This window comes from Gobio gobio, assembly GCF_949357685.1.
Source record: "Gobio gobio genome assembly, chromosome: 8".
Taxonomy (NCBI): Eukaryota; Metazoa; Chordata; class Actinopteri; order Cypriniformes; family Gobionidae; genus Gobio; species Gobio gobio.
Window position 1 is genome coordinate 13,595,078 of NC_137114.1, and position 25,316 is coordinate 13,620,393.

General features: G+C 37.7%; 1 protein-coding gene across 4 annotated transcripts in view; it reads left to right on the forward strand.

Moving 5' to 3' along the window:
* atg16l2 (ATG16 autophagy related 16-like 2) overlaps positions 1–25,316 on the forward strand; it is a 63,433-nt gene that overhangs the window by 10,033 nt on the left and 28,084 nt on the right. For 3 of the 4 annotated variants that reach the window (XM_079824647.1, XM_079824646.1, XM_079824649.1), the window contains exons 3-15: positions 373–433; positions 962–1,035; positions 3,087–3,338; positions 5,484–5,549; positions 5,857–5,946; positions 8,297–8,350; positions 12,146–12,251; positions 13,180–13,197; positions 15,075–15,180; positions 15,847–15,917; positions 18,185–18,256; positions 19,478–19,598; positions 19,703–19,808. In XM_079824647.1, the coding sequence (XP_079680773.1) occupies positions 373–433; positions 962–1,035; positions 3,087–3,338; positions 5,484–5,549; positions 5,857–5,946; positions 8,297–8,350; positions 12,146–12,251; positions 13,180–13,197; positions 15,075–15,180; positions 15,847–15,917; positions 18,185–18,256; positions 19,478–19,598; positions 19,703–19,808 (1,197 nt within the window). The remainder of the gene's footprint in view (positions 1–372; positions 434–961; positions 1,036–3,086; positions 3,339–5,483; positions 5,550–5,856; positions 5,947–8,296; positions 8,351–12,145; positions 12,252–13,179; positions 13,198–15,074; positions 15,181–15,846; positions 15,918–18,184; positions 18,257–19,477; positions 19,599–19,702; positions 19,809–25,316) is intronic. The other variant, XM_079824648.1, reaches the window with a different exon arrangement.

Genomic DNA, 25,316 nt, shown 5'->3' on the forward strand with positions numbered 1-25,316 from the left:
TGTATTTATATATTTAAGTACTGAGTAATATTAATCAACTACATGTACTTACTACTTACTATACGATTAGGATGTGGTTGAGGGTTAGTTGCATGTAATTATGCATAATTTACTGTTATTACTATAGTAAATACATGTAACAATGGCACTGTAAAATATAGTGTTTCAGGATTTCCTGTCTATTTTTTTTTCTTCCCATTATGTCTTTTTGAGACGCAGAATTCCAGAATCTGTAATATGTAGTGCTTCACCATCCATAGCAATAGCAGGAATTCTTTGAAGTATAAATAGCACTATATATACATGCACTATAGCATGACCAATCTGTTTCTGCTCTTGATTTCATTGATTTGTGTTTTTTGGCCCCTGCAGGCCCTCAGCGGTCCCCTCATCTGAAGATCCGTTGACGTCTCTAAAGACGACCACCGGTGAGGTATGAGATGATGGTTTATGTGGGAAAAACCGAATCAGCCTCTCCCATAAGAGAGCAGTTTGATGATTGGATTACAAGTGAACATTTATAGAACAAACTGGATTTTATGGCACAAGTTGTGACCTGTTTCACTAAACAGGTTTACAAGGCGGCCTGCTGTTATCTCTTCCTGTTAACAGACAGTCAGCCATCAAACCACCTGAACGAATGGCTTCTCGCCTGTAAAAGCAAAGCATGTAGTCAAAATGTATAGTCAATGATCACAATAGACTGAGCGTCGAGCATAACCAGTTCTTACACCTACATCTCTCGTTGAAGCTGTCCTAATTTTTGTGAAAGCATGTGATAAAACCTGCTGCATATCTTTGCTTTATCAACACACAAGTCTTCTCCCCTATATCCAGCTATTGGAGCTATAGAAAACTCCTTTAAACATGTGTTCATATAATACAGAATCTGAGTTTCATGGCTTTTCCCCCCACTGAAATATGATGTTTTTTGGCTTTCCAATTGTTTTTGTTCTTGCAGCTTGCATACCAAGTGGTGGAACTGCAGCAGCGACTCCAGATAAAGGAAGTGACACTGGATGAACAACATACCAAGTAAACCTCCTTTTACTTTAATGGCACAAAAACAGGAAAAGACACAAAATGTACATAATTCTCACCACCCTTTTAATTTGTCACGTTCCACAAATGGGGCACAGTTTGCTGACTCATGACTTAAACGGCACAAATCTAAAAATGCTTAGATATGATTGATCACTTATTATGTATCCTCGTGGGACCCAGGAATAGAATTGTGTCCTCTGTAGTGGACATTATATTTTAGTGAATTTCTCTGAGGCCATGCATGTCCCAGTTTTCTGGATGTCCTGTAAAGAGCACATTCAGGGCTTTGCAGAGATACCAAATGTTTGGAGGTTTCACAATGACAACTGCCTCTCCTTGGACTTTAAATATATGACTGACATTAATTTAGTTTAATTGTTTGTCATAAATCAACATCTCAGGAAAATGTTATGGGGTTTCAAATTAAAATATGACTTTGTTATAAACAGGGATTTCATACATGTCCAGTGTAGAGGACACCAGGACTTAATGTTTAACAGGCATTTTGGGACACAACAAGTGAATAGGGAAAGAAATTGCATATCAATATTCCTGTGAAATATTAGATATTATTATGAAAATCTTGCCAATTATTACACTTCTTTTTTCATTACATGTTGCCCCAAGAACAAATGTATAGATACATTGTATATAATGGGAAAACACAATTGTCATATAACGTTTTTAAACCATTCATCCCTGTTAGTTATGGTATTGTAATATAACGTAGGTAACATAAATATTTTTATTTGATTTATATGAACTTACTGAGTTATAGGTTTGATTAAAATTGCAACCATGTTATATGATTTTGAAAGAAGTCTCTTCTGCTCATTAAGCCTGCATTTATTTAATCAAAAATACAGAAAAAACTGTAATATTGTGAAATATTATAATTCAAAATAATGTTTTTTTCTGTCTTAATATACTTTAAAATATAATTTATTTCTGTGATCAAAATGATGTATTTTCGTCATCATTACTCCAGTCTTCAGTGTCACATGATCTTTCAGAAATCATTCTGATATGATCATTTATTATCAATGTTTTTTATAGCCTGTGATACTTTTATCATGATTCTTTGATTAATGAAAACATGAAAATGAACAGCATTTATTTAAAGTATAAACTTTTGTAACAATATACACCACTGTTTATTTATTTATTTATTTTTTAAAGATATTTTTGTTCAGCAACGGTGTGTTAAATTGATTAAAAAAATATTTATATTGTTAGAAAATATTTCTATTTTTAATAAATGCTGTTCTTTTTAACTTTTTATTCATCAATAAATCCTGAAAAAAAGTATCACAGGTTCCAAAAAAAAGAAAGAAAATTAAACAGCAAAACTGTTTCCAACATTGATAATAAATCATCATATTATGATGATTTCTGAAGGATCATGTGACACTGATTACTGGAATAATTATGCTGAAAATTCAGCTTTGATCACAGAAATAAATTACATTTTAAAATATATTAAAATAGAAAACCATTAAATTATAATAATATTTCACAATATTAATGTTTTTCCTGCATTTTTGATCAAATAAATGCAGGCTTTATGAGCAGAAGAGACTTCAAGGTCTTCAAAAACACTAAAAACAAACTTTTGACCAGGGCATTTAAACTTTAGCTGTAACCAGGTTGCAATTTTTTTTAGCCTAATATAAAATGAATGCAAAATAAATAAACACTTCATTAAATTTTTCGTTTGACCTCCCAATGTTTACAGCAAACATTTTCATAAGATTAAGCCTAGTTTTACTGACACTTAGAAAAAGAGAAAAAAGTGAATCATATTTTCTGTCTTGTATGTGGAAAGTGCCATTTACTCATCCTCAAGCTATTGCCCGTGATTATCAGTGAATAATGTGCTAAATGTTGGTCACAAAGCTTCATAATGGCTTCACCACTTTTACTGTACAGAATAAAAGACACTGCCATATATCTCTAATCACATTCCTGAAGTATTAGAAAGTGGGAACAGTTTATCATGCATCTTGCATATCTATAATTCATTTTTTTCTTTTTTTAATAAGGCTGTTCGAGGTCCAGAAGCATCTCAGTAGTCTGGCCTCAGAGCACAGTTCGCTTCAGGAACGTGTGGCCGAGGTGCAGACTGGAAACCGACTCCTAAAACAAGAATATGATTCTCTGCTGGAGCGGCACCAGAACATGGAGAGGACGTACCGACAGGAGAAACTCCACAGCGCAGAGATCCTGGAGAACATGATCCAAATAAAACAGCAGGCCGCTGTCCGCATGAACCATCGTAATGAGAAGAGAGTGAGGTCAGAGGGGGGAGAGGGGTCACACACAACAATTGACCTATCGGCAAGCCCCGCCCCCCTTAGTTACTGTTGCTAACTCGGACAAACAAACGGAGTTGCTATATCTTACAATGTACAGCTGTCCGTGTTAAAACCTTATCCCAAGATGTTTTTGAACACAGAATGTAGCGTATACCCCGTCCGAATGATGGCCAAACTTTACTGATGGTTTATGAAGTTTATTACATCGTTTTTCACTCAAAAAATCATCGTAAGAGCTGAACAAACAAAGCATATGTGCGCCTTAACGTCTCATTCACAAACTCTCTCTCTCTAGCCCTCTCTCCGTGGCATTACCATTAACATACACAGCAAATTACACAAAAACACTCACAGTAAACAAACGTATACACAGACCTTTTGTCTTTTCGGGGGTGCAGTTAATAACTGGTGAACTTTGTATCTGCAACACAACTCCGATAAACTGCGTGCGAGCTCTTCCTTTACTACCCGTTGACAATAACACCCGTCAAAATAGTGGTCCTTCTTATAAGACAGATAATGCAGACCTTTAAACATATGTAGAAATGTAGACCTTCGTGTTTCTGACCCACATGCATGAGAACAGTTAGTTATAGTTAGTCGGTTTGTACGTTAGCAGGGAATTACTAACTTTAATAGTAACTTAATTAGAGGGTGACAACCAGAAAATCCTCTCAGGACACCTGGAATCAGTGTTGCAGGACCTCAGGCACGACGTTTACCATTTTTGTAGCATAAACACCATCAAACCGATGACAGCTTCGGATTTTCCAATGCATCTCTATGGAGCAGACACCTAAAGATGTCCGAGTTCCGGTCCCAGCGCAACTGATACTCAACTGCCATTGGCTCATCGGCGTTCGATGGGAGGGGCTTACCGATAGGTCAATTAGACATCATATTTTGATCTAGTTCTGTTTTGAACCGCATTGACTTTTATTGAATTATTTCAATATCTGCTTTTGTGTTTGACACAAGTCAGTCATACTGCTCTGATTGGTCAGATGGCCCAGTCTGTTGTGATTGGTCTACTCTGCTGTGATTGGTCAGATGGCCCAGTCTGTTGTGATTGGTCTACTCTGCTCTGATTGGTCAGATGGCCCAGTCTGTTGTGATTGGTCTACTCTGCTCTGATTGGTCAGATGGCCCAGTCTGTTGTGATTGGTCTACTCTGCTCTGATTGGTCAGATGGCCCAGTCTGTTGTGATTGGTCTACTCTGCTGTGATTGGTCAGATGGCCCAGTTTGTTGTGATTGGTCTACTCTGCTGTGATTGGTCTACTCTGCTGTGATTGGTCTACTCTGCTCTAAATGGTCAGATGGCCCAGTCTGTTGTGATTGGTCTACTCTGCTCTGATTGGTCAGATGGCCCAGTCTGCTGTGATTGGTCTACTCTGCTGTGATTGGTCAGATGGCCCAGTCTGCTGTGATTGGTCTACTCTGCTCTGATTGGTCAGATGGCCCAGTCTGTTGTGATTGGTCTACTCTGCTCTGATTGGTCGACAGCTTACAGTTCGTGTCAGAAATGCTCATTACCATATCATGCACTTTTGAAGTTTTACACTCAAACAGCTAAAAATGATTGGAGGTTATTATCTGTCCTATATGCATAGCTGTTTGTTGTTTGCATTAATTAACTCGTTCCACCATGGTGAGAGTTCAGACGAAAAAGGCTCTTCCAATACTGGAAATTTTGCAAGTCATTGTGAGCAAAACACTACCTAGATTGTATATTAACCTACTGTTTAGTGCAAGAGATGTGCCTTAATGGGAGGATTTTCATTACAGTGTGGGAGCTAAATGTTCTACATTTATTAATAGTTTTTATATTCTTTTTGAGGTCATTTTACTGTACACAACATCTGTCAGCAACGAATAAGACTCAAAGGCTGTTGTCACACAACAGTAGAAACATTATGTGTTAAGTCAATAGCTTGGAAGATGGTTAATGTAGTTAATGAATTGGTGTTTTGTTAAACAAAAGCCAAATTTCAAAGTTCACTGAGCACATTCTCTCCACTGCTGGGCTTTTCTGCTGGCAGCTAATTTCCTTTTTTCCCAAATCTTGAGAGCAAATTCCATAAACACCACATCCTTCTTGATCACATTTCCTCTTGTTTCTTAGAGCCAGAGAGGCCAGTCTTCACAAAGAGCTTCAGATGGCTGCCAGTACGAATGTGAATATTAATGAGTAAGTAACAACTGTATAAAGTGACACTGCAGCGTTGATCTGACTTCATGTCGATCCAAAAATCCTTAGAACTTGTTTCGTCTGTGAAGCACAAAAGGAGAAATGTTATTCATGTATTTGTGTTTCACAAAAGAAAGAAAGTCATGTTGCTTTGCAATGACATGAGGGTGAGTAAGTGATTTTTAGATTAACTATTTCTTTCATCAGCATATGAGGGCAGCATCAACAACACTATAAAGTCAACGTTTGGATCATCATGAATTGCGTTTTTATTCTGAGATATTTCATTGATGGTTTTGCTTGTCAGAGAGTCTGGAAATGTGTCACCCTCCAAACCATCATCCCCCAAATGTGAAACTGCAGAGAAAGTCGAGAGATCCCATGGACCACTTTTCAGGTAACACATATGCTAGAAGTGCCGTTTATGAATAGTTAGTGGCCAAGCACTGAAGGTAATGGATACCTATTGGATCCATTAGTCTTCTTCTTCTTCTTCTTCCTTCTTCCTCTTTGTCTGAACATTAACCGCAGCAATTTTGGAGTCTCTAACTCAATCCCTCTAGCACCACCAACTGTTTGTGCTAATAACTTTTGAACCATAAGGGCTAAAGACAAAATTATGTTTCCTCTGATTCATTGGCTCAAGATGATTCGATTTTGCCGCCATTTTGAATTTTCTGAAAAACATACTTTTTCGAACTCCTCCTAGACGCTTCATCAGATCCTCACGGTCCCTCAGCCTCGCTGCTCGCCACACCCAAATGCTCTTGAATAACGTGCAAACAAATTCGATTGAATGCGACACATTGGTACATGTCATCACAAGCATGACCAGAGGCTACATGCAGAGTTTCGGCACAGGAGATATTATTTATTTTATTTTTGCTTATAACTTCTGAACAGTTTTCCCAAAAATCATTTCGATTTAGTGCAGCATACAGATGAGTCAAATGATATCCAATTTTCCCATATCAGCTATTTTGATTTGATGGCGACTTTTTTATGTGTCATTGTCTGCTCACACTGGCCACCAACATCTATTTGGTCAAAAGTAGGGATGCACCGAATATTCGGCCACCGAAAATGTTCGGCCGAAAATGGCCCAGATTTTCGGCCGAAAGACTTTTATCACCGAAACAACATGGCCGAAATGTTGTGATGACGCAAACAGAAACCGCGACCTGCACATGCTTGTCTGAAGCAACATGTCTGCGGTGAGGACGTATTTCAGTATATCTGAGAAACACCCACGTCTGCTCCATGCACAAGCACTGACAGCGAGAGCTCAGAGCTGTTCATGTTCTCGATGAGAAGAGGAACAGACTTCACTGTGAAACCCAACAGTTTCTGAATGCAATCTTTAACAGTGGCATGTTTTAAGCGCGGAACACACTTCAATCCGAGTTCCCACACCAACATCGATCAACATGTATCACGAAATTCTAACGATAAATGCCGTTTTGACGCTCTTTAATGTGGCATCACTGATCACATCACAGTTCAAGCGGTGGCGCGCGCACGTGAGCGCGATCATCTGTGAGCGCGATCCATCATCTCTTCCTTAAGAATAAACATGAATGAACATCTAAGGTGTGTTGAGGATACATTACAGCTTACTGTCACGTATCATATGTGGTGTAATCGCTCAATCAGTGTTTCAACGGAAAGACGTCAATATAACTGCTGTAAACTAACTTTAGCATCACATTTACCTCAGGCAGTCATTCAGTGTCAACAGAATTTTATTCACTAGAGTAAATCAACTCTTTCACTAAATATATGACCTATATTAGCCGTTATATTCATTATATTCTACTTAACCTGTTAATGATATCTTGATTATTTCATGTATGTTTAAATAAACCTGTCATGAATTATACACAGACACTGTGTATAAATGATCATATTTCAATAACAAATTGGATAAAAAAAAAACTATTTTATAATCAGATTTAGAAGTTATTGCAAAAACTGCCTTATGTGAAGTTTACATGTTTGTGTACTATGTTATTTGAGTGTTGATTATTAGACCTAATGCACTTGTTCTGAATGCACTTTCTTGTAGTAGTCCTACAGAGAAAAATTTAAAATGCACTAGACCTAAATGCACTTTGTTTTTATGAGAACATTTAATTTTAAAACCTTTCTGTAGGCCTGTACATTATTATTTAATGTACAAATGAGTGGGGTCAAGTTAAACATTTTAGTTTGAATTTTATTTTATACTGTGCATTGTTGCAATGTGCTAAATAAATATTGGCATAATTTGTAATTGATTTATTCTTTGAAACTTTAATATTAATTTATGCAATTGCAATGCCTTGATTTGAGTAAAGTTAGTACACAGTCATGGCCATAAATGCAATGGTACTAATAATTGGCATAATTTATTTCGGTGTTTCGGTTTTCGGCCTTGGTTTCCTCTTTTTTCGGTTTCGGCCAAGAATTTTCATTTCGGTGCATCCCTAGTCAAAAGGTTTTAAGCAATTTAATCATATTACTTGTGATTGTATTTGTGATTTTTCAGCCATTTTGACTAAAATAATCTAAAATGTCTTTGATTACTCATTGTTGCAGTTGCTCTGCATAACTCATTGCTTCCATAACTCATGAGCTTTTTTGTGCTTGGGCCCAATAATTGCTGCTTGCAGCTATATTTATTACAGTGATTCTTGATCTTCCATCTCAGAGTTCTTTCATTTGTTCAGATTAGTTTTTCTCAGTGTCAACTTGTCATTTTTCCTCAGGTCTGCTTCAGCTACGTCCCCGCGCATCATCAGCTCCATCAGAGGACTCTTTGAGTAAGTTTTCTTAAAAGCCCTTAAAGCTCTGATGTATAACTGTGTAGCCTAAAGGCCTGTTCACACCGGGACGATTTTCGCGCGCGTTTGTCGCCGATGTTTAACGCCTCGTGACTAAACAATGGGCGCCAATGTGAGTGTGCACATCGACGCGTAAAATGTCAGGCGTAAAAGCGTCATTTAAAAAAAAAAACGCCTCGGGTTTGTTTTTTTATTTTGACGTGGCGCGTTAAAAAGCGGCCGACCAATGAGATCCGCGCTTTTGTTCACGTGCCTGGAGCTGCTGAAGTGACAGTAAAACACGACTTGGTGGCGCTCAAGCACAAAACGGTCTTGCCGAGCACACATTGATACGACGAAGAAGTAGTAAGTAGACAAAGAAGAAGATGAACTGCTAATGCTGCTTGCCAGTTAGCAAAAAGTGTGTGAATGGTTTTGACCATAGACATAATATGTCTGTGGTTTTGGCAAGCACGTAAATACTGTCTCTCCTCTTTTTCTGTGTGACAAGCGAGTGTCAGAAGCGTAGTGGAAGAAGCGTAATCGCCAGTGGAAATCGCTTGGGTGTGAACACTCAAGACACGCCGAAAAACGTCACGAAAAACGCTGGCGATAAGCGCGCGCGATATTCGTCCCGGTGTGTACAGGCCTTAAGTTGGGAGTGTTGGGGAATGTTACTTTTAAAAGTAACTTATTTCATTACTTAGAAAACAAACTAAGCAAGTTTGATGCTTTTCAAAATGCTATTTTTTTGGCTTGAGACAAGTACCTCCCTGACACAGAAACATATACAGCTACACCTTAATGAGAAACGTTATTATTATGCTGCGTTCACGGCATAACATAATCACAAGATGACAACCCATGGCATTCTACTCTGAGCTGTTCATGTTGTTGTAATTATGCATTCCAGCGATAACGTTGTACAACTCGGAGATTTCAAAATATTCTGAGTTTACAAGTTGTAATTACGAGTTCCACAAAGACGTGAACGCTGGTAATTCCGGTAATTCCGGAATGGCGTGAACGCACCTTTACTCTACGCCCGGCATAATGTCATTATGTACATTTTTGAACCATCACGATTCATACAACGGATGTGCCGATTTACAGTAATTATGCTGCCTTCGCATGCTATCGGGAATGTCCTACTTCCCACTTCTCAAGTCGTGATTACAAGTTTGTTGCGTTCAAGTGCTTAGCTGTCAAAATGAATTGGGATGAGGGAAGAGACCAGGTTTATTCTTGCCTATTTATTGGGGAAATCTTTATTAAAGCCAAAGTGTATTGAAGATATTTAATTTGTAATAAAATGTAGCATCCCATTCGTTGACAACCATTTAAACATTCACCGCACTATCTGTAAGCAGACAATTCTGGAATTTCGATCAAATACAGGCTATTTTCGCTACGTATAAACTAGGGCTGTCAAAAGATTAATCGCGATTAATCGCATCCAAAATAAAAGTTTGTGTTTACATAATATATGTGTGTGTACTCTGTTAATTATTATTTATATATAAATACACACACAAGCATGTATATATTTAAGAAAAAAATATTATTTTTATATATAAAACATTTATATTTATATATATTATATAAATGTAAATACATGCAAATATTTCTTAAATATATACATGAATGTGTGTGTATTTATATATAAATAATAATTAACAGAGTACACACACATATATTATGTAAACACAAACTTGTATTTTGGATGCGATTAATCGCGATTAATCTTTTGACAACCCTAGTATAAACCATACAATACACTTATTGTAAATATGCACTACTTTAATTATAATGCGATGTCGCTGTTCTGAAAAAAACTAATCTGTCTTTGTCAGTCACGTGGGTTTGTTGTGTGTGACGTCACCACGCGCCATTTTTGAGGTATCGCTACTGACTGACTCGTATTTAAGATATTTTAAGAGTAGAGATCACACATAAATAACTTGCAAAACTGGAGAAGCAAAAGAAAAATGAGAAAAAGCCATACCGCGATTAACTCAATACAGATGCTAGGGGCCGTTATTTTGGAAAAAATGTCATCCTTTCAGAACATGCATCCATATGAGCTGACTGAAGTTGGAGCACTAGCCCCGCATTGCTACCTCCATCCTCATACCTCGACACTCAACTATCTTGTGTATGGTATAAGCAGATATACCAGTGAACATTTTAAAAACTATAAATCTCTTGAAGCCCACGGACATTTCACCAATGGCTGGGTACAGGATTTATTTACATTCCGACTGCAGGACTGCGACAACACAGCAGTATCAGCAAAGGTGGGCTTGCTGTAATGATAATGATGTCATGTTAACTGTATAATTTATTAATGATTAAGGATGGCTTGTTTAGTTTAAACGTGCTGCGAGTAGGAAGAATTTTTAATTATTTAATACTAAGTTGCCCACTTTCCATGCATTTTTGTTCTTAATTGTATCAATTAAACAAACAAACCACAATAAAACAGAAACAATGTTCCAATAAAACAAGTCATCATCATGAAACAAACTGTAAATCAATGTATGTAGAATTTAAAAGTGTGTTTTATTATAGTACATTCGGAGATATGTTTGCAACGGTGATGTTTTTGAGTCGCACCGCTGCAACCCAGGCCATCCGACACCTCGTTTCTTCAAAGTGGGAAAGCTAAAAAAACTTTAGTTTTTGACCCTTTCTGTCATGAGACTTACTATTGCAGCCTCTCACACAACACAATAACACATACCATTTTATCACTGAAAAGAAATGAATCAAAAACACAACTCTCTAACAACAGAACCTCACAGCATTGATACCTTGCAAATGGCGGCTCCACCCATAATGCACTTCCGTTCTCACGAGTGTGACATCACCTGACAAAGACCGATAAAGAATAGCAGTCACAGCAGCAATCATTCTCCCCTCCTCAATGTTTAAAGTTTATGGCACGGCCATCTTGGGAACTCGGGTATCCAATTTATCTCGAAGCGTCTTGAAATACGACTAGGGCTTCAATGTCCAATTTCTGATTATGAAACTCGCATATGAGATAATTCCGATAGCATGTGGAGGCAGCATTAGTTACTTTGCAATAGTTGCTATCCACCTTATTTTGCAACACGGAATGATATTTCCTCAGAAAGTGAAAGACTTTGGATTTATTAGCATGTAAATAACTAGAAGTGCAGTAAACCGCAAAACTGTTTGCGTTACAAACTAGTCTGTTTATGATTACCATAATATGAGAATTATGATTAAAATATAACATACATATGAAACACAATCATATTTTCCCGTTCACAGTCCAGTCATTTCAATAGGAGTCCATGTGACTGTGAAAGATTTCCCCACGTAGATTTCAAGTGACTTTGTTACAAGCAGCTTTAGAGTATTAAACATGCTTTCAATTAGAAGTAACTTCAGTTTCTACCATAAAGCCGCTCTTCAGAGTGTTCATGTTTTACCGAGACTTCCACCTCAAAGAAGGCGGAGCCTCAGAGTCACACCTATTACATAATCTGCTTTGACCAATGATAGTTCAAAGGTGTTTACCAGCTTTTTGAACTCCCAAGACGAACTCGAAATGAACGTTTTGGCCTGATTTAGTTTGAAATTGTGTATGCTGTAGAAGTAAATTCAATTCACTACCCATTGCTTCCAAAAAGAACGGTGATTTATGTAGCACATGGTACTTGTGATTTGTTACCCCCAACACTGTAACTCAGTTTATCCTGTGTATATATAAGATGTACTAGCCATAAGTATTATTGATCGTTGTTCTGTTGTTTGTGTGTCCAGGAGGAAGATTAGAGGTAAATCAGTGTGCAGGTCAGATGAAGATCTCTTTATACCATTAGGAGTCTGTCTGGCTGCCAGAGTCCCAACCAAGGCAATCTTTACACTGGTGCGTGTTACTGTTTACATGAGCAACAACTATACATATTTCTCACATACTTTGTGTTGCTATGTTACATGTTGATATTATGGTCCTGTTGGGCTATAAAACAAGCAGAAACCTATATGTGACCCTGGCCCACAAAACCAGCCATAAGTCGCACAGGCATATTTGTGGCAATTCATTGTTGGCATTTCATTCAAAATGATTGATTTTTCTTTTATGACAAAAATCATTAGGATATTAAGATCATGTTTCATGAAGATACTTTGTAAACGTCCTACCGTAAATATATAAAAAATGTATTATTAGTAGTAATATGCATTGCTAAGGACTTCATTTGGACAAATTTAAAGGCGATTTTCTCAATATTTAGATTTTTTTTGCACCCTCAGATTCCAGATTTTCAAATAGTCGTATCTCGGCCAAATTATCAATCCTATCCTAACAAAATTCAAAATGTATTTATCAAAATTGACCCATAGGACTGGTTTTGTGGTCCAGGGTCACATATAACCTTGTTAAAATGATGAGGAAACAGTTGTGTGGATGGACTAGTAGAGGGAGTGATTGGCTAAATAGACAATATTTATCCTTGTGGGGTCATATTATGTAAGGGATCAAATCTTAATGATATTTTACAAGCACATCCGCTAGAGTGGTGGCTGGTGGTCTGTGGATGATGTGACTGTGGAACAAAGCGTCTGTGTGTCGCTGTGAAACAGTGTCTTTCTGTAGCACACTGCAGCTCTGTCATGCGCAGCCACACATTTTCATTTGAATGGCTGACAGCAGGAACCAGCTCTAGTTGTGGTATGGAGAGGATTTGCCACTTCCTTAAATGGACATGTCACAATTACTGATTTGCATTTCCTGTTGTCAGAATTTAAATACCATTTCATAATTTTTTTTTTTTCCACAATATTTTTTTTTTCAGATTGCTGTATTCTTAATGGTAAAATATTGCTCATCCACAGTTTAAATTCCTCTTTGAGTGTTAAGTAATACACTGCTTGTATTTACACCTTAATAAAGTTTCTTCCCCTTCTTTAGTTTCACATTAGTGCACTGTATGAAAATAACATTGAGCATGACAGCTATTATTATTGTTTGTGCTGTGGTAAAAACAGAAGGTGGTGAAGTTCCTCAAAACCAGACGCATGGTTATTCATGCCTATACTAAAAGTACCGTTGTTGTACCATGGTATTTGGACTAGTACCATGTTAAATGAATGTTTTTGAACAAGATTATACCTTGAAGTGCCATGTAAATAACATGTTGTATAAATACGGTAATCATTTTCCTGCAGCAAAGCTAAAGCTTCTGACAGCAGGACTGACACGATATACGTTTTCACTCATTTTTCATCAAGTAATTTGTCTGTCCAGACTAAAAGCTGTGAGCAGGGGTACACAAGAAAAAAGTTTGGAATTTTATTTGTTGAATTTTAATGTTTTTGAAAGAAGTCTCATTTATTTGATCAAAAATACAGTAAAAACAGCAATATTGTGAAAAATAATTACCATTTAGAATAAGTGTTTTCTATTTAAATATGTATGTGTGTATATATATATATATATATATATATATATATATATATATATATATATATATATATATATATATATATATATATATATATATATATATATATATATATATATATATATATATATATATATATATATATATATATGTATGTAATATATATATTTTTATTATTATTATTTTTTTAATTAATTTAATTAATTATTTTTTATTTATTCCTGTGATCAAAGCTGAATTTCCCGCATCATTACTCCAGTCTTCAGTGTCACATGATCCTTCAGAAATCATTCTAATATTCTGATTTGATACTTAATTATTATTGCACACGCCATGTGATATGGATAAATCTTCCTCCTTCCTTTGCTCTGTGGTCCAGTTCTAATGCTCACGTGCCACTGTTGGTGCTTTCGGTGGTGGACAGGGGTCAGCATGGGCACCCTGACTGGTCTATGCAGCCCCATACACAACAAACTGGGATGCTCTGTGTATTCTGACACCTTTCTATCAGAACCAGCATTAACTTCTTGAGCAATTTGAGCTACAGTTGCTTCGTCTGTTTGATCGAGCCACACGGGTCAGCCTTCACTCCCCACGTGCATCAATGAGCCTTGGCCGCCCATGACCCTGTCGCCGGTTCTCCACTGTTCCTTCCTTGGAGCACTTTTGATAGAGAGATGCTCTGACCCAGTCGTCTAGCCGTCACAATTTGGCCCTTGTCAAACTCGCTCAAATCCTTACGCTTGCCCATTTTTCCTGCTTAGCTTTGAGGACAAAATGTTCACTTGCTGCCTAATTTATCCCACCCACTAACAGGTGCCGTGATGAAGAGATAATCAGTGTTTTCAAAATGTATAATAATAAGAAATGTTTGAGCAGTAAATCATCATATTAGAAGTATCATGTGACACTGAAGACCGGAGGAATGATGCTGAAAATTCAGCTTTGATCACAAGAATAAATTACATTTAAAATAAATTCAAATAGAAGACACAATAGTTATTTTAATTTGTAATATTAATTACAAAAAAGTGTTCTGATCGCTCAAAAAGTAGAATATAGTGCTCACTCCAAGGTCATGGGTTTGATTGCATGACAGGGAAGAGTATTTTGGGTGGTTACTTGGTTGCTACACTGTTTTTGGTTTTTGCTAGGGGTATTTAAAAGATTATAACACTCAATGCATGAACTGATTAAATGTATACCTAAATGTAATGTTGCTTTGTAAATGTCTAATACATGTAAATGTAAAGAATTAGAAATTAATGTTTGTTTTGTGGTTTCAGGATGCTCATGAGCTGGGAATCAACGCTGTGCGGTTCAGTACCAGTTCAAACCTGTTGGCTACAGGAGGGACTGACAGAGTCATCAAACTGTGGGACATTGAAGCAGGTACATCACAAAACTAATCTGAAACAGCGTTAGCCATATAGACAGGGTTCAGATAGATAATAAAGAGCCACGTCGAGTGATACGAAGTGATTTTATCAGTACATGTGACTGCCTGTGACCACCAGCAGATGTCAGCACTCTCTCTAACATCAACAAACATTACCTTGAGATGCAAAATGCAAGTTTTGTTTTCTGAGAAATGTATCAAAACTAAGTGAGATTTATTCTTAAAACAAGAAAAAGGAAAAACCTTTTCCTTTGAAAGTTTTTTTCTGTTTGTATATTATATATATATATATATATATATATATATATATATATATATATATATATATATATATATATATATATATATATATATATATATATATATATATATATAAAAATGCTGAGTAAGAAAATCACTTTTTGTGGAGACCAGAATGTCAGAATGCAACACAATAAAAACCACTCCAGACCCTTTAGTAACCACAGAGCAATGCTCTGGCAAACACCCAAAATACACCACCATCATGTCAGCACATTTTGCATGGACAAGCATCACTGTGTGTAGATAAACTGTGATCTCATGTGATGTGCTGTATTGTGCAGTCAATAGACACACAACAGGATTTAGTGACTATTCCCAGGCTTGACATAACATATCGCTGTGTTTTGTCCTCACAGGAACTCTTCAGAACAGAGGGACGTTAGATGGAAGTAATGAGGGAATCACCAGCATTGAGTTCGACCCTACGGTACAAACACACACACATCATTTTGTTTGAATAAATTATATAAAGACAGTACAGCCCAAAGTGTGCATGCACCGCCCGATTTGGTCGCACATTTGTTTTTCACTAAACACAAGGTGGCGACACTGGCCAGGGCCATTGTTTCACAGTAGAAAACAAAACTAAAGAGACGGAACAACAACAACAAAATACCAGAAATTGCAAAAAAAAAAGGGGGTTATGAGATAGCCGCGACTCTAGTCTAAAAGAATACACAGAATTTTTACAGTCATAACTTAACATAACATAACATAATTGCGCAGACACTAGACAAAGATTTGACTTTGAAAGATTACGTGTTCAGCTGTACTCATATGCTAGAGTATGCATAAAAAACGAAGTATACTTTGGGTTTTACAAGATAAAGGTCAACAATCACTGAAGCTGTCAGTCCCAGCAGGTTTACACTGTTTCCAGTATGATCCCTGCAGTTCAGCACAAGCTTACAAATTCTCTATGCTTTGTTGATTGTCATGTTAGCGTTCTAGATTGCCACGTCACTCGCTTGTATTATATTCGGTGTGTTACATTGCATGCATTTTGCTATAGGTTCTGCAGCGATCATTTCTGTGCGCACTGGGAAATAAAACATGTATCTGTGCTTCAGACTGATTCACATTCACTCATTAGGACCGGTAGTTGTGATTTAACTAATTTAAACACCTGCTTTCATGCGCACAACAGACATGACTGATATTGGTTGCAATGCTGGACTGCTGTAAAACACACAAACCAATTGAAATCTTTGATTATATTTTTTGATAATAATGGTGGACTGCGAGCCAGATTTACTAAAGGCAAATTAGCGTGAGAGCACAAAAAAAAAAAAAAAAGGGTTTGGAAAGTTCTGTGTGTGATCTTCTGACGACGGGCAAATTAAAGAACACAGACACAGCCGATCCATAATGACAACGCATAATCTACCAAGTGCAGCGCAAATTAGCATCTGGTATAAGAGATGCTTTTTTTTGGGCTGTAAATAATGGCGCAAACACCAGTAAATTGACGAGCGCAAACATTAGTAAATCACCTTGCATGATTAATTTAAATACTCTCCTCTCATAAATTTGCGTCTGAAAGGGAAACTCCTACAAATGGTAATGCAATAAGGTCAGCCGCAAAAATAACCCTGTCCACGCCTTTTCAGCGCTAGTTTTTTATTTTTTTTATTTTAGAAAAAAAAGAAACAATGTCAAGTTAATATATATTAAAAATTATTGTGTTCATTATATTTCAATCAATACAACTCTCAAAATAGATTGCATTAGCATTTTACTAAGAGTTAGATTAGAGTGTAGGTAGGATTGGTCCTGGCAGACTAAGGGCCATATTTACTAACAACTTGTGCGAGTGCAAACCCTCTTTTGGTGTAAAAAAACGACAGTCAGAATTTACTAAACACACACAGTGAAAAAATTTCGCTGAAAATGCGTGGACAGGGGTTTTTTTTGTGGCTGACTTTATTGCATATGCATTTGTAGGAGTTTCCCTTTCAGACGCAAACTTTATGGGAGGAGAGTATTTCAATGAATCATGCAAGATGATTTACTAAGGTCGTCAATTTACTGGTGTTTGCTTCATTATTTACTGCCCCAAAAAAGCATCTCTTAAACCAGACGCTAATTTGCGCTGCTCTTGGTCATTATGGAAATTATCCGGCTGTGTCAATGTTCTTTAATTTGCGCGACGTCCACTTTCCACTCCCATCTGCGCTTTTTTGGAACTGTGCTCTCACGCTAATTTGCCTGTTTAGTAAACCTAGCCCTATATCTGCTACACTGCTGCTGGCATGAGCGAAGGCTCACTGCTGAAACATGCTCAGAATTACAGGGATTAGGATACATGCGGGTGCCACGTAAAGTGAGGAGAATCCTGGAACAGATCTAGACAGGTGGTGCTGGGGAGGAGGAGGGCCTTAGAAAATCCTCAATTCTGGACCAGGTCTGGATGGGAATAAATAAGGTTGCATATAGGAAAGACAGATCGATTGGCTGCTACTTTGAAGACAAAAAACCTTTAGATGATCTGAAGAGCATTCCAGATTACTTCCCTGAGTCATTGTTAATTAGCACGTACCAATGAGCTGTTATGACAATAAGAGCCCTCGGGCACTGAAGCATCTTTGTTCGCAATATAAGGATACTGTTACTCTAAGGCTGTTGAGTTGATTATGCTGTGGTTGGTTACTGCTCTAATGCATTGTGGGATGTGTCACTGTGCTTTTCCATCAGGGCACTCGGATTTTAGCTGCGTCATATGACAAGTCAGCTCTATTTTGGAGGCTAGAGGACAGCGTTCCCAAGGTAACAGAGCGTACCTCTCACCCACCCAAACCTCCCGTGTGTTAGTCTGTCTCTCTGAATTACTCTAGAGCATCATCAGATCAGACAGACCAGTATGAACCATGTTAAAGCTGTGTATTGCTGTGCCTGATTGGATTCCAATGTGTTTTACATGACAGTGAGGCGTGGGAGAGATTTATGTGGACGAATCAGCTTCTCACATGATTTCTGAGGCTAACAGTCCAGATATGTGTCATTCTTACACTTTTTATGGCCCATTATATATGTTTTAACATATTGTATAAAATATTAATCTCACAATTTTCAAAGCTGGAAATCTTATTAGTTATTTTAAGGAAATATAACAATTATGTGAACATAGAGGCGAGTTTTTAAAAAGGTGCCTGGGATTCTGATATATGCTTTTATAGAATTGTTTACTTAAATGATATTTTTTAATAGGGTACAAAGTTCAAATGGTACTGCATAACATGAATGACCCATATGTCATATAAAAATGTACTAGTGCGTCAGAAAGGGAGACAATAAAGAGGACAGATAAAAAAAAGCTAAAGAACTAGGACAGATATGACCATTCAAATAAGTGAAAATAAAAACATAACATTAAAAAACATTATTAAGAAATAAAAAAGATAGAGCAATGAGAATCTCCTTCAAGAAAAGGCTCCTATTCTTAGCATCCACATAAAAAGACAAAATTGTTCCCCTCAAAACCAAATTGTCAGACTGAATATTAGAGGAGACTATTTTAACAAGAGACAATTGCCGCCAAATGCTGTACAATTTATTGAATATTTCATGCTTGTGTGTGTGTGTGTGTGTGTGTGTGTGTGTGTGTGTGTGTGTGTGAGTGTGTGAGAGAGAGAAGGCGAGAGAAAAGAGAGACAGAGAGAAAAAAAAATGTTTGGGTGAATCTCTTTGAATATGTGTGCCCTCAAATCTAAAGTTTTTTTAAAATTGTAATTTATAAATTGTAATTTAGTCTTCAGTGTCACAGGATCCTTCATAAATCATTCTAATTACAACATAAATCGGTAATTAAATTGTCATGAAATTATAAAAAAATAAATGCAAAAAAACAGTACGTCTTAATTTTTCTTAATGCAATAAAAATATAATGTCTTATTTATCTATGAGCTGAAATATGCCATGGACATGTTATTGACAGGTTTGGAGAGATTCTGTTCAGCCTCTCATTAATAAGTATGTTTGCTGTTGTAGGTTACATTAACGGGTCATTCTCGTAAAGTCACAGCAGCCAAATTTAAATACAGTCAGAGGCAGGTGGTCACTGGCAGTGCGGACAGGACGGTGAAGATATGGGACCTCCAGCGAGCAGCGTGTATGTAATAACTTCCAACATGCAATAACAATGTCTGCAATAAATTGCTCAACATATTACCACAGATCAGTAATTTCCTAATTCTCTCTCTGTACTACTCACAGGCATACAAACCATTGAGGTTTTGTCTTTCTGTAGTGATGTTGTGTGCTCAGAGTACCTTATCATCAGTAGCCATTATGACAGAAAAATACGGTTTTGGGACAGCAGGTAAGAACAGGGCAATTACAACACCACCCATTTGCCATCTTTCTGACAACATAAAAAATTGATCTTAATACATGCTTATGAAATGTTCAAATCTGTTTAGTCTGACATAGCCAGACTTTTGACTATGGGTATAAAGTGTGGTTCACATTGTGGGTTTGTTCCAGAGGTTGCGTTAGATTTCTGCATTGTCCGTCATTTTGACGGACAGAGTCATACAAATTGCATCATAATCTATTATAGGCAGGGGTGCACATGCATTTTTTGGTCTGGTTCTCAAGGGAGCACCTGGAGATGCTTGGTACTCATACTTTACACTTATCCTACAAGCTTTCGTCATCACATTACTTAAAGCACACTTCAAGTACTTCGATACCACAGAAAAGTTCAAACATTATTAAAGACAAGTGAACAGTCAGTAATAAAATAAGAACAAATACGCTTATTACAAGCAGAGATGAATACTATCTAACAAAGTTACAACAATTAATAGTTTGGCCTAAATGCAAAATAACACTTTTTGTTCACTGTAGAAATTAAATATAGGTTCATCTTTGTTAAAGCAGTATTTTATATTATTAAAGCTGCAGTCCGTAAGTTTTGCCTCTTTGGCGCCAACTCTGTTTGAAACCTGCAATTACAGTTATTGGCCGTGCTGTCCAGGAGAGCTCCGAGCTCTGAATTTGGCCCGAACCCAGAGTAAGCACCCCCCCCCCCCCCCCCCCGTATGTAAGTGTGGAGAAGGGGTGGTGGAGGGATGCTGATAAACTTTCAACAAACGGTGATAAGACTGCTGAATATATATACTTATCGTTGATTGGCTGAGTGCTCTCCACTTGTGTTAATTATCTGAACTTGCTCCTCCCGAACTTTGTTAATAAAACATAATTTAGCGTTACCTGTAGATTTCAATTTCCTTATAGTCTAATCTTTTGCTTTTGACTACGGGTGAATCTCCAGTTGATTATTGTTTGGTCCTTTCTGGATTACAATCCGTTTAATTACTCCAGCGCTACAAAAGATCCACCACCTGCAGCATCCTCACATTCGATACTATGACTAGCCGGGACTCCTTCTTTATGTATACAGACGTGACATAATGACGCAAATACGAGTGGCGTCGTGCTCTAATTTCCTTTGGAAATCCACCAGTACCACTCAAATTATAACACATTATTACAAGCTTACTGTTGTGAATGGCGCTAAGGTAAAAAGATAGTTTTTAACACTGACTGGTTATGTACTTGCTCAAAAATGCTTTCAGAGACGGGTATTTAGACATAATTGTGTGTGTATGTGGCCGTTCAAGCGCAAGTAAACGCGAAAGAGGAATCAATTCGGTGTTTGAGCGCTGAAACATGCCTCTCTCTCTGAGTGCGCGGCTGTGCGCACAGATAAAGCGCGAGTCATGATTTTCGCCTCTTCTTCTGCAAATCAATTGAATGTGTAAATTGGCAAGACAAAACACGTCGAAATGATAAACTTTCACTCTATGATGGTTAAACTTAGTTAATCAACGAATCACATGCATGCCGGACAGTGGGGCCTGTTCCATACAGATTATGGATCAACTGCGATTGGTTGCATCCCTAATAATGAACACACTTTATCATCATTGCTATCTTACCAGAGATGGAAAAACATCTTACTCCAGTAAGTAAATGTGACCCTGGTACTCCAAAGCACTTCCCTCCACGTTTTCTGCTGCGCATCATTTATTTTCACCACGCATGCACACCTGCGCACCGGTTATGAATATAGGCTAGATTATGCATTTATTTATTTATGAAGAGAAAGCTGAACAGAGACTGCCTTTGCTATTGAAACAACGTGGTGCTGGATGTGAAAATGTGAGACTGTGCCGGGCTGAAACGAGCAAAAAACACTTACGTCGTGCCTGGCGTCACATTGCGCCGGGCGTATGAAAGGGCCCAACGTCTCAGCTTTCAGATTATGTCCATTTTATCGCAAAATTCAACAATAAATACCGTTTTGGTGCTCTTTAATGTGTCTACAGTACTGTATATGATGTATTTGGGAAATGGCTTTTAATGGTGAGACTTTTGTATTTGAAATCAGGCTCTCAAAAATTATATAAGAATCTGCCAATAAATCGGTTATCTGCTTTCAAATATAAAAAATTATCGTATCATAAATCTGAAATTTATGGAAGCTGCAAAATCTCAAACTTTTTTTCTGGCAATTGTAAGTTAATATCTCACAATAATGTTGTTTTTCTCAGAATTTCAAGTGTACATTTCACAATTTTTACTTTTTTTACACATCTTTTTTTTGTGTTCTTACCGAACACAGTTTGATCTCGCAACTCATTTGCAAAACTCATTTGCAAGATATAAACTCACAAGTCAGAATTGTGAGAGAATTATAATTATCTGGTATTATATCCATCTTCATACATGTGTTTGAATCTACATTTGGAGGTAAAGCATGTGACGGCATATCATCTGTGGTATAAACACTGTTATCACTTGTTGTTATTCTGTTATAAGCACTTGTATATCAGATCACCTGAGACGGATATTGATGCCATGTGTAAAGAGCGCCTGAGTCTGCTTGTGTACACAGACCAGCTATACATTTATTTATTTTTGTTCTGATTTGATAGCCTTGAAATGTATCGTTGAAGGTGGATTTGGTTTAATGGCTTTGTAGCAGTGTAAAACCCGGCAAATTTCACGTCATAAATGTGTAGATCACTATAGTTTTTACAGCAACTGTCCAGGTTTCCACGACTGACTCAAGAGTAGTTGGTGCAATAAAACGTGAATAATGAACCCAGCTGGCAGTGCTCAAACTGGCACTGTTCGCTGTCCATCACCACATGTGTGGCTAGGGTGATGACCTAAAATAGTGTAGCCTCAGGTGTGTGTGGTGTCATCGCTGGCGAGAGACGGCTTGTTAACGCTTTGGTGGCAATGCGTGAGATTGGTTTCTCCACGGGCCCAGTCGTACGGACAGAAAGTCTTCCACACGTGTTGACAGTTGATGCTCAAAGGCATTCATGCTGATCTCCATGGAATTCATATTCCAGATGTGATTTTTCTCTTTAGGCTAAATGTTTTGATGTTTTTGGTTCGGTCAAAAACACGATAGTCCTTTAAAGGGATCACAAGACCAAGGTTAATTTTCCTAAGGGCCGGTGAACAACCTTACAAAAGCGAGAGCTTACAAAAGCTACAACACTATATCAACACTAATGGAGGCAAAGCTTTGCCCTTTGTTTACATCGTAGCCACAACATAAAACGTATAATTGAAACTGTTAATAAAAAACGCAACTACAAACAATAAGACGTACTTTTAAGTTGTGATCCACAAACAACAGATTGTCCCGACAAAGTGGGAGCTGCTCCGTTTCAGGAGCCTGGCAATCATCTTAGTAATTGTAATCATCTTAGGTTCTGGAAACGTTGGGGTTATAATGTTCAGGAACAGTGTTTCGTATTAGGAAGGGCAAACAAATGAGTTTTGGAAACAGGGTGGAAAAAACTCTTTGACATAGCAGCAGCTCAACCAGGCCTTGTCCCCTTTTTTTGTGTATTTCGTGGACGGGGATTATTTAAATGAGTAAAAATGTGACTTCACAAGATCCGGAAAAAACGTGTTGTAGTCCAAACGAGTCGTTCGCTGTAGTTCTTGGAAAATGTTTACTGTTAAATAAAATATCTCCCTTTGGAGTGGACTTTGAGCTTTGTAACCTTGCAGATAATTTTTATGCTCAAACAGCAACATTACACTCTGACTAAAGTGAAAAAGCATAGGAAGCATAGGACCCCTCTAAGTTTAAGTTTGATATTTTTCTTTTAAAGCTGCACTATGTAACTTTTTCTTCCGCTAGAGGTCGCCTATTCAAAGCAAAGTTTGAGCGCAGACTCTTGGCACATGTGGCCTTCACCTCACAGTCAGTGGAGAAGAATCGGGATAGGACTCGGGCAGAAATCATGTTCGTGGATGTGATTATTAGCGTTACTGTAGTGAAGCAGAGTAGGACCGAGTGTTGTGGAGCTGAGGAACCGCTGGAGCGATTGTTCATAAGATGAACACAACTCACGCCTTGCTAACAGTGGGACTTTTTTTATGGCACAGTCGCCGGCGCCACTTCCGCTTTTACTGTCATGGGTATGAGGTAACGCAGCTCTGTTTATCATATTAGACACATCTGAGTGTGTTGAAAATGATGTTATGACGTTACTCTGTGCGTTCGCTCGGCGGCTGCTATTATACTTGTTGCACTGCAGTAAGAGTAAAGCGTTTCTGCTAAATAAAACCGAGGGAAACGCAGATATGACGCCATTGACAGGCGACTCCCTCACACGTCCCGGTTCCTTGGGTAAAATAGCAATTTTCTCACGATTTACAAATTGTTGGAAATATTTGGGATATTGTAAGCACTCAACTGAACAACATATATAACACTGGCCTTGTGTTTTTATTTTTGGATATTTTACTGAAAAAATATTACATAGTGCACCTTTAATAAAGAAAGTATTTTCTGAATGACTGTGATTGTGTCGTGCAGAACTTTTAGTGTGAAAAGACTTAATCACTGGAAACTTGTCACATTGTGCTAAGGAACGTTAGCACATGAATTTGTTCTTAAATGGTCCATAACACGCACCGGTTCTGACAGTCTCATGTTAATCTTGCGTGCCTATATTGCATCCTTCATATCTATGAAGAGTCTTTAGTTTTATCATATTTATAAAAGACAGATACGCTGTACAGATTCTTTCCGAAAACAGCAAAGCTTGTGCAGGTGTGCAGTGGGCGGAGCTAAAGAGTCACTAGCACACACACACACCTATGACACACACACACACGCGAAGTACATCATGCCATTATTCCTGGATAACTTTTGATTCACTATACGTTCGTGTTGTTGACATTGCCAAAAAAACACAGACATTTGATGGAGTCTCACTCGCCGTCTGCGGTTTTTTGACTCGTGATCGGGAACCAACAAACTCACAGAACTCTGTTGCTGCTCCGGAAAAACAAACTGCATCCACTGTTTCCTTAACGCTGGGTTATTTGGGAAGCTGAACAAGGTTATCTTTCTCACACAACCAAAAACACACTTCTTTAGTGACATTGTTGATTTCATGGTCTAAAAACAAAATGACAGCGCTGCCGAAGGCTCCCGTAACCCGAACAAAGCTTTTTGATGACGCTCTTGCTCGTGCTCTGGTTATGTGCACTCGCTTATCCGGGAGAAGTGCCCATACAAGCAATTCGCCCTTTATGACGTCATACAGGGCCATACTCGAAAAAGGAGTGCATTTGGCACAGAAATAGTCTGTCATACATCCAACTTGTTTTTATTTTATTTTTAATTTTGGCCATGTTTAGCATGAGAACCAACTCTTTCACAGTGTAAATAAGGCAGAATGCATGAAACCGCATTAGACGCTTAACCCACCCCCCCCTTAACCCTTTAAAGTCATTCTGATGTTAGTGAATATGGAGTATTCTAAATGAGCGACCACCAAAC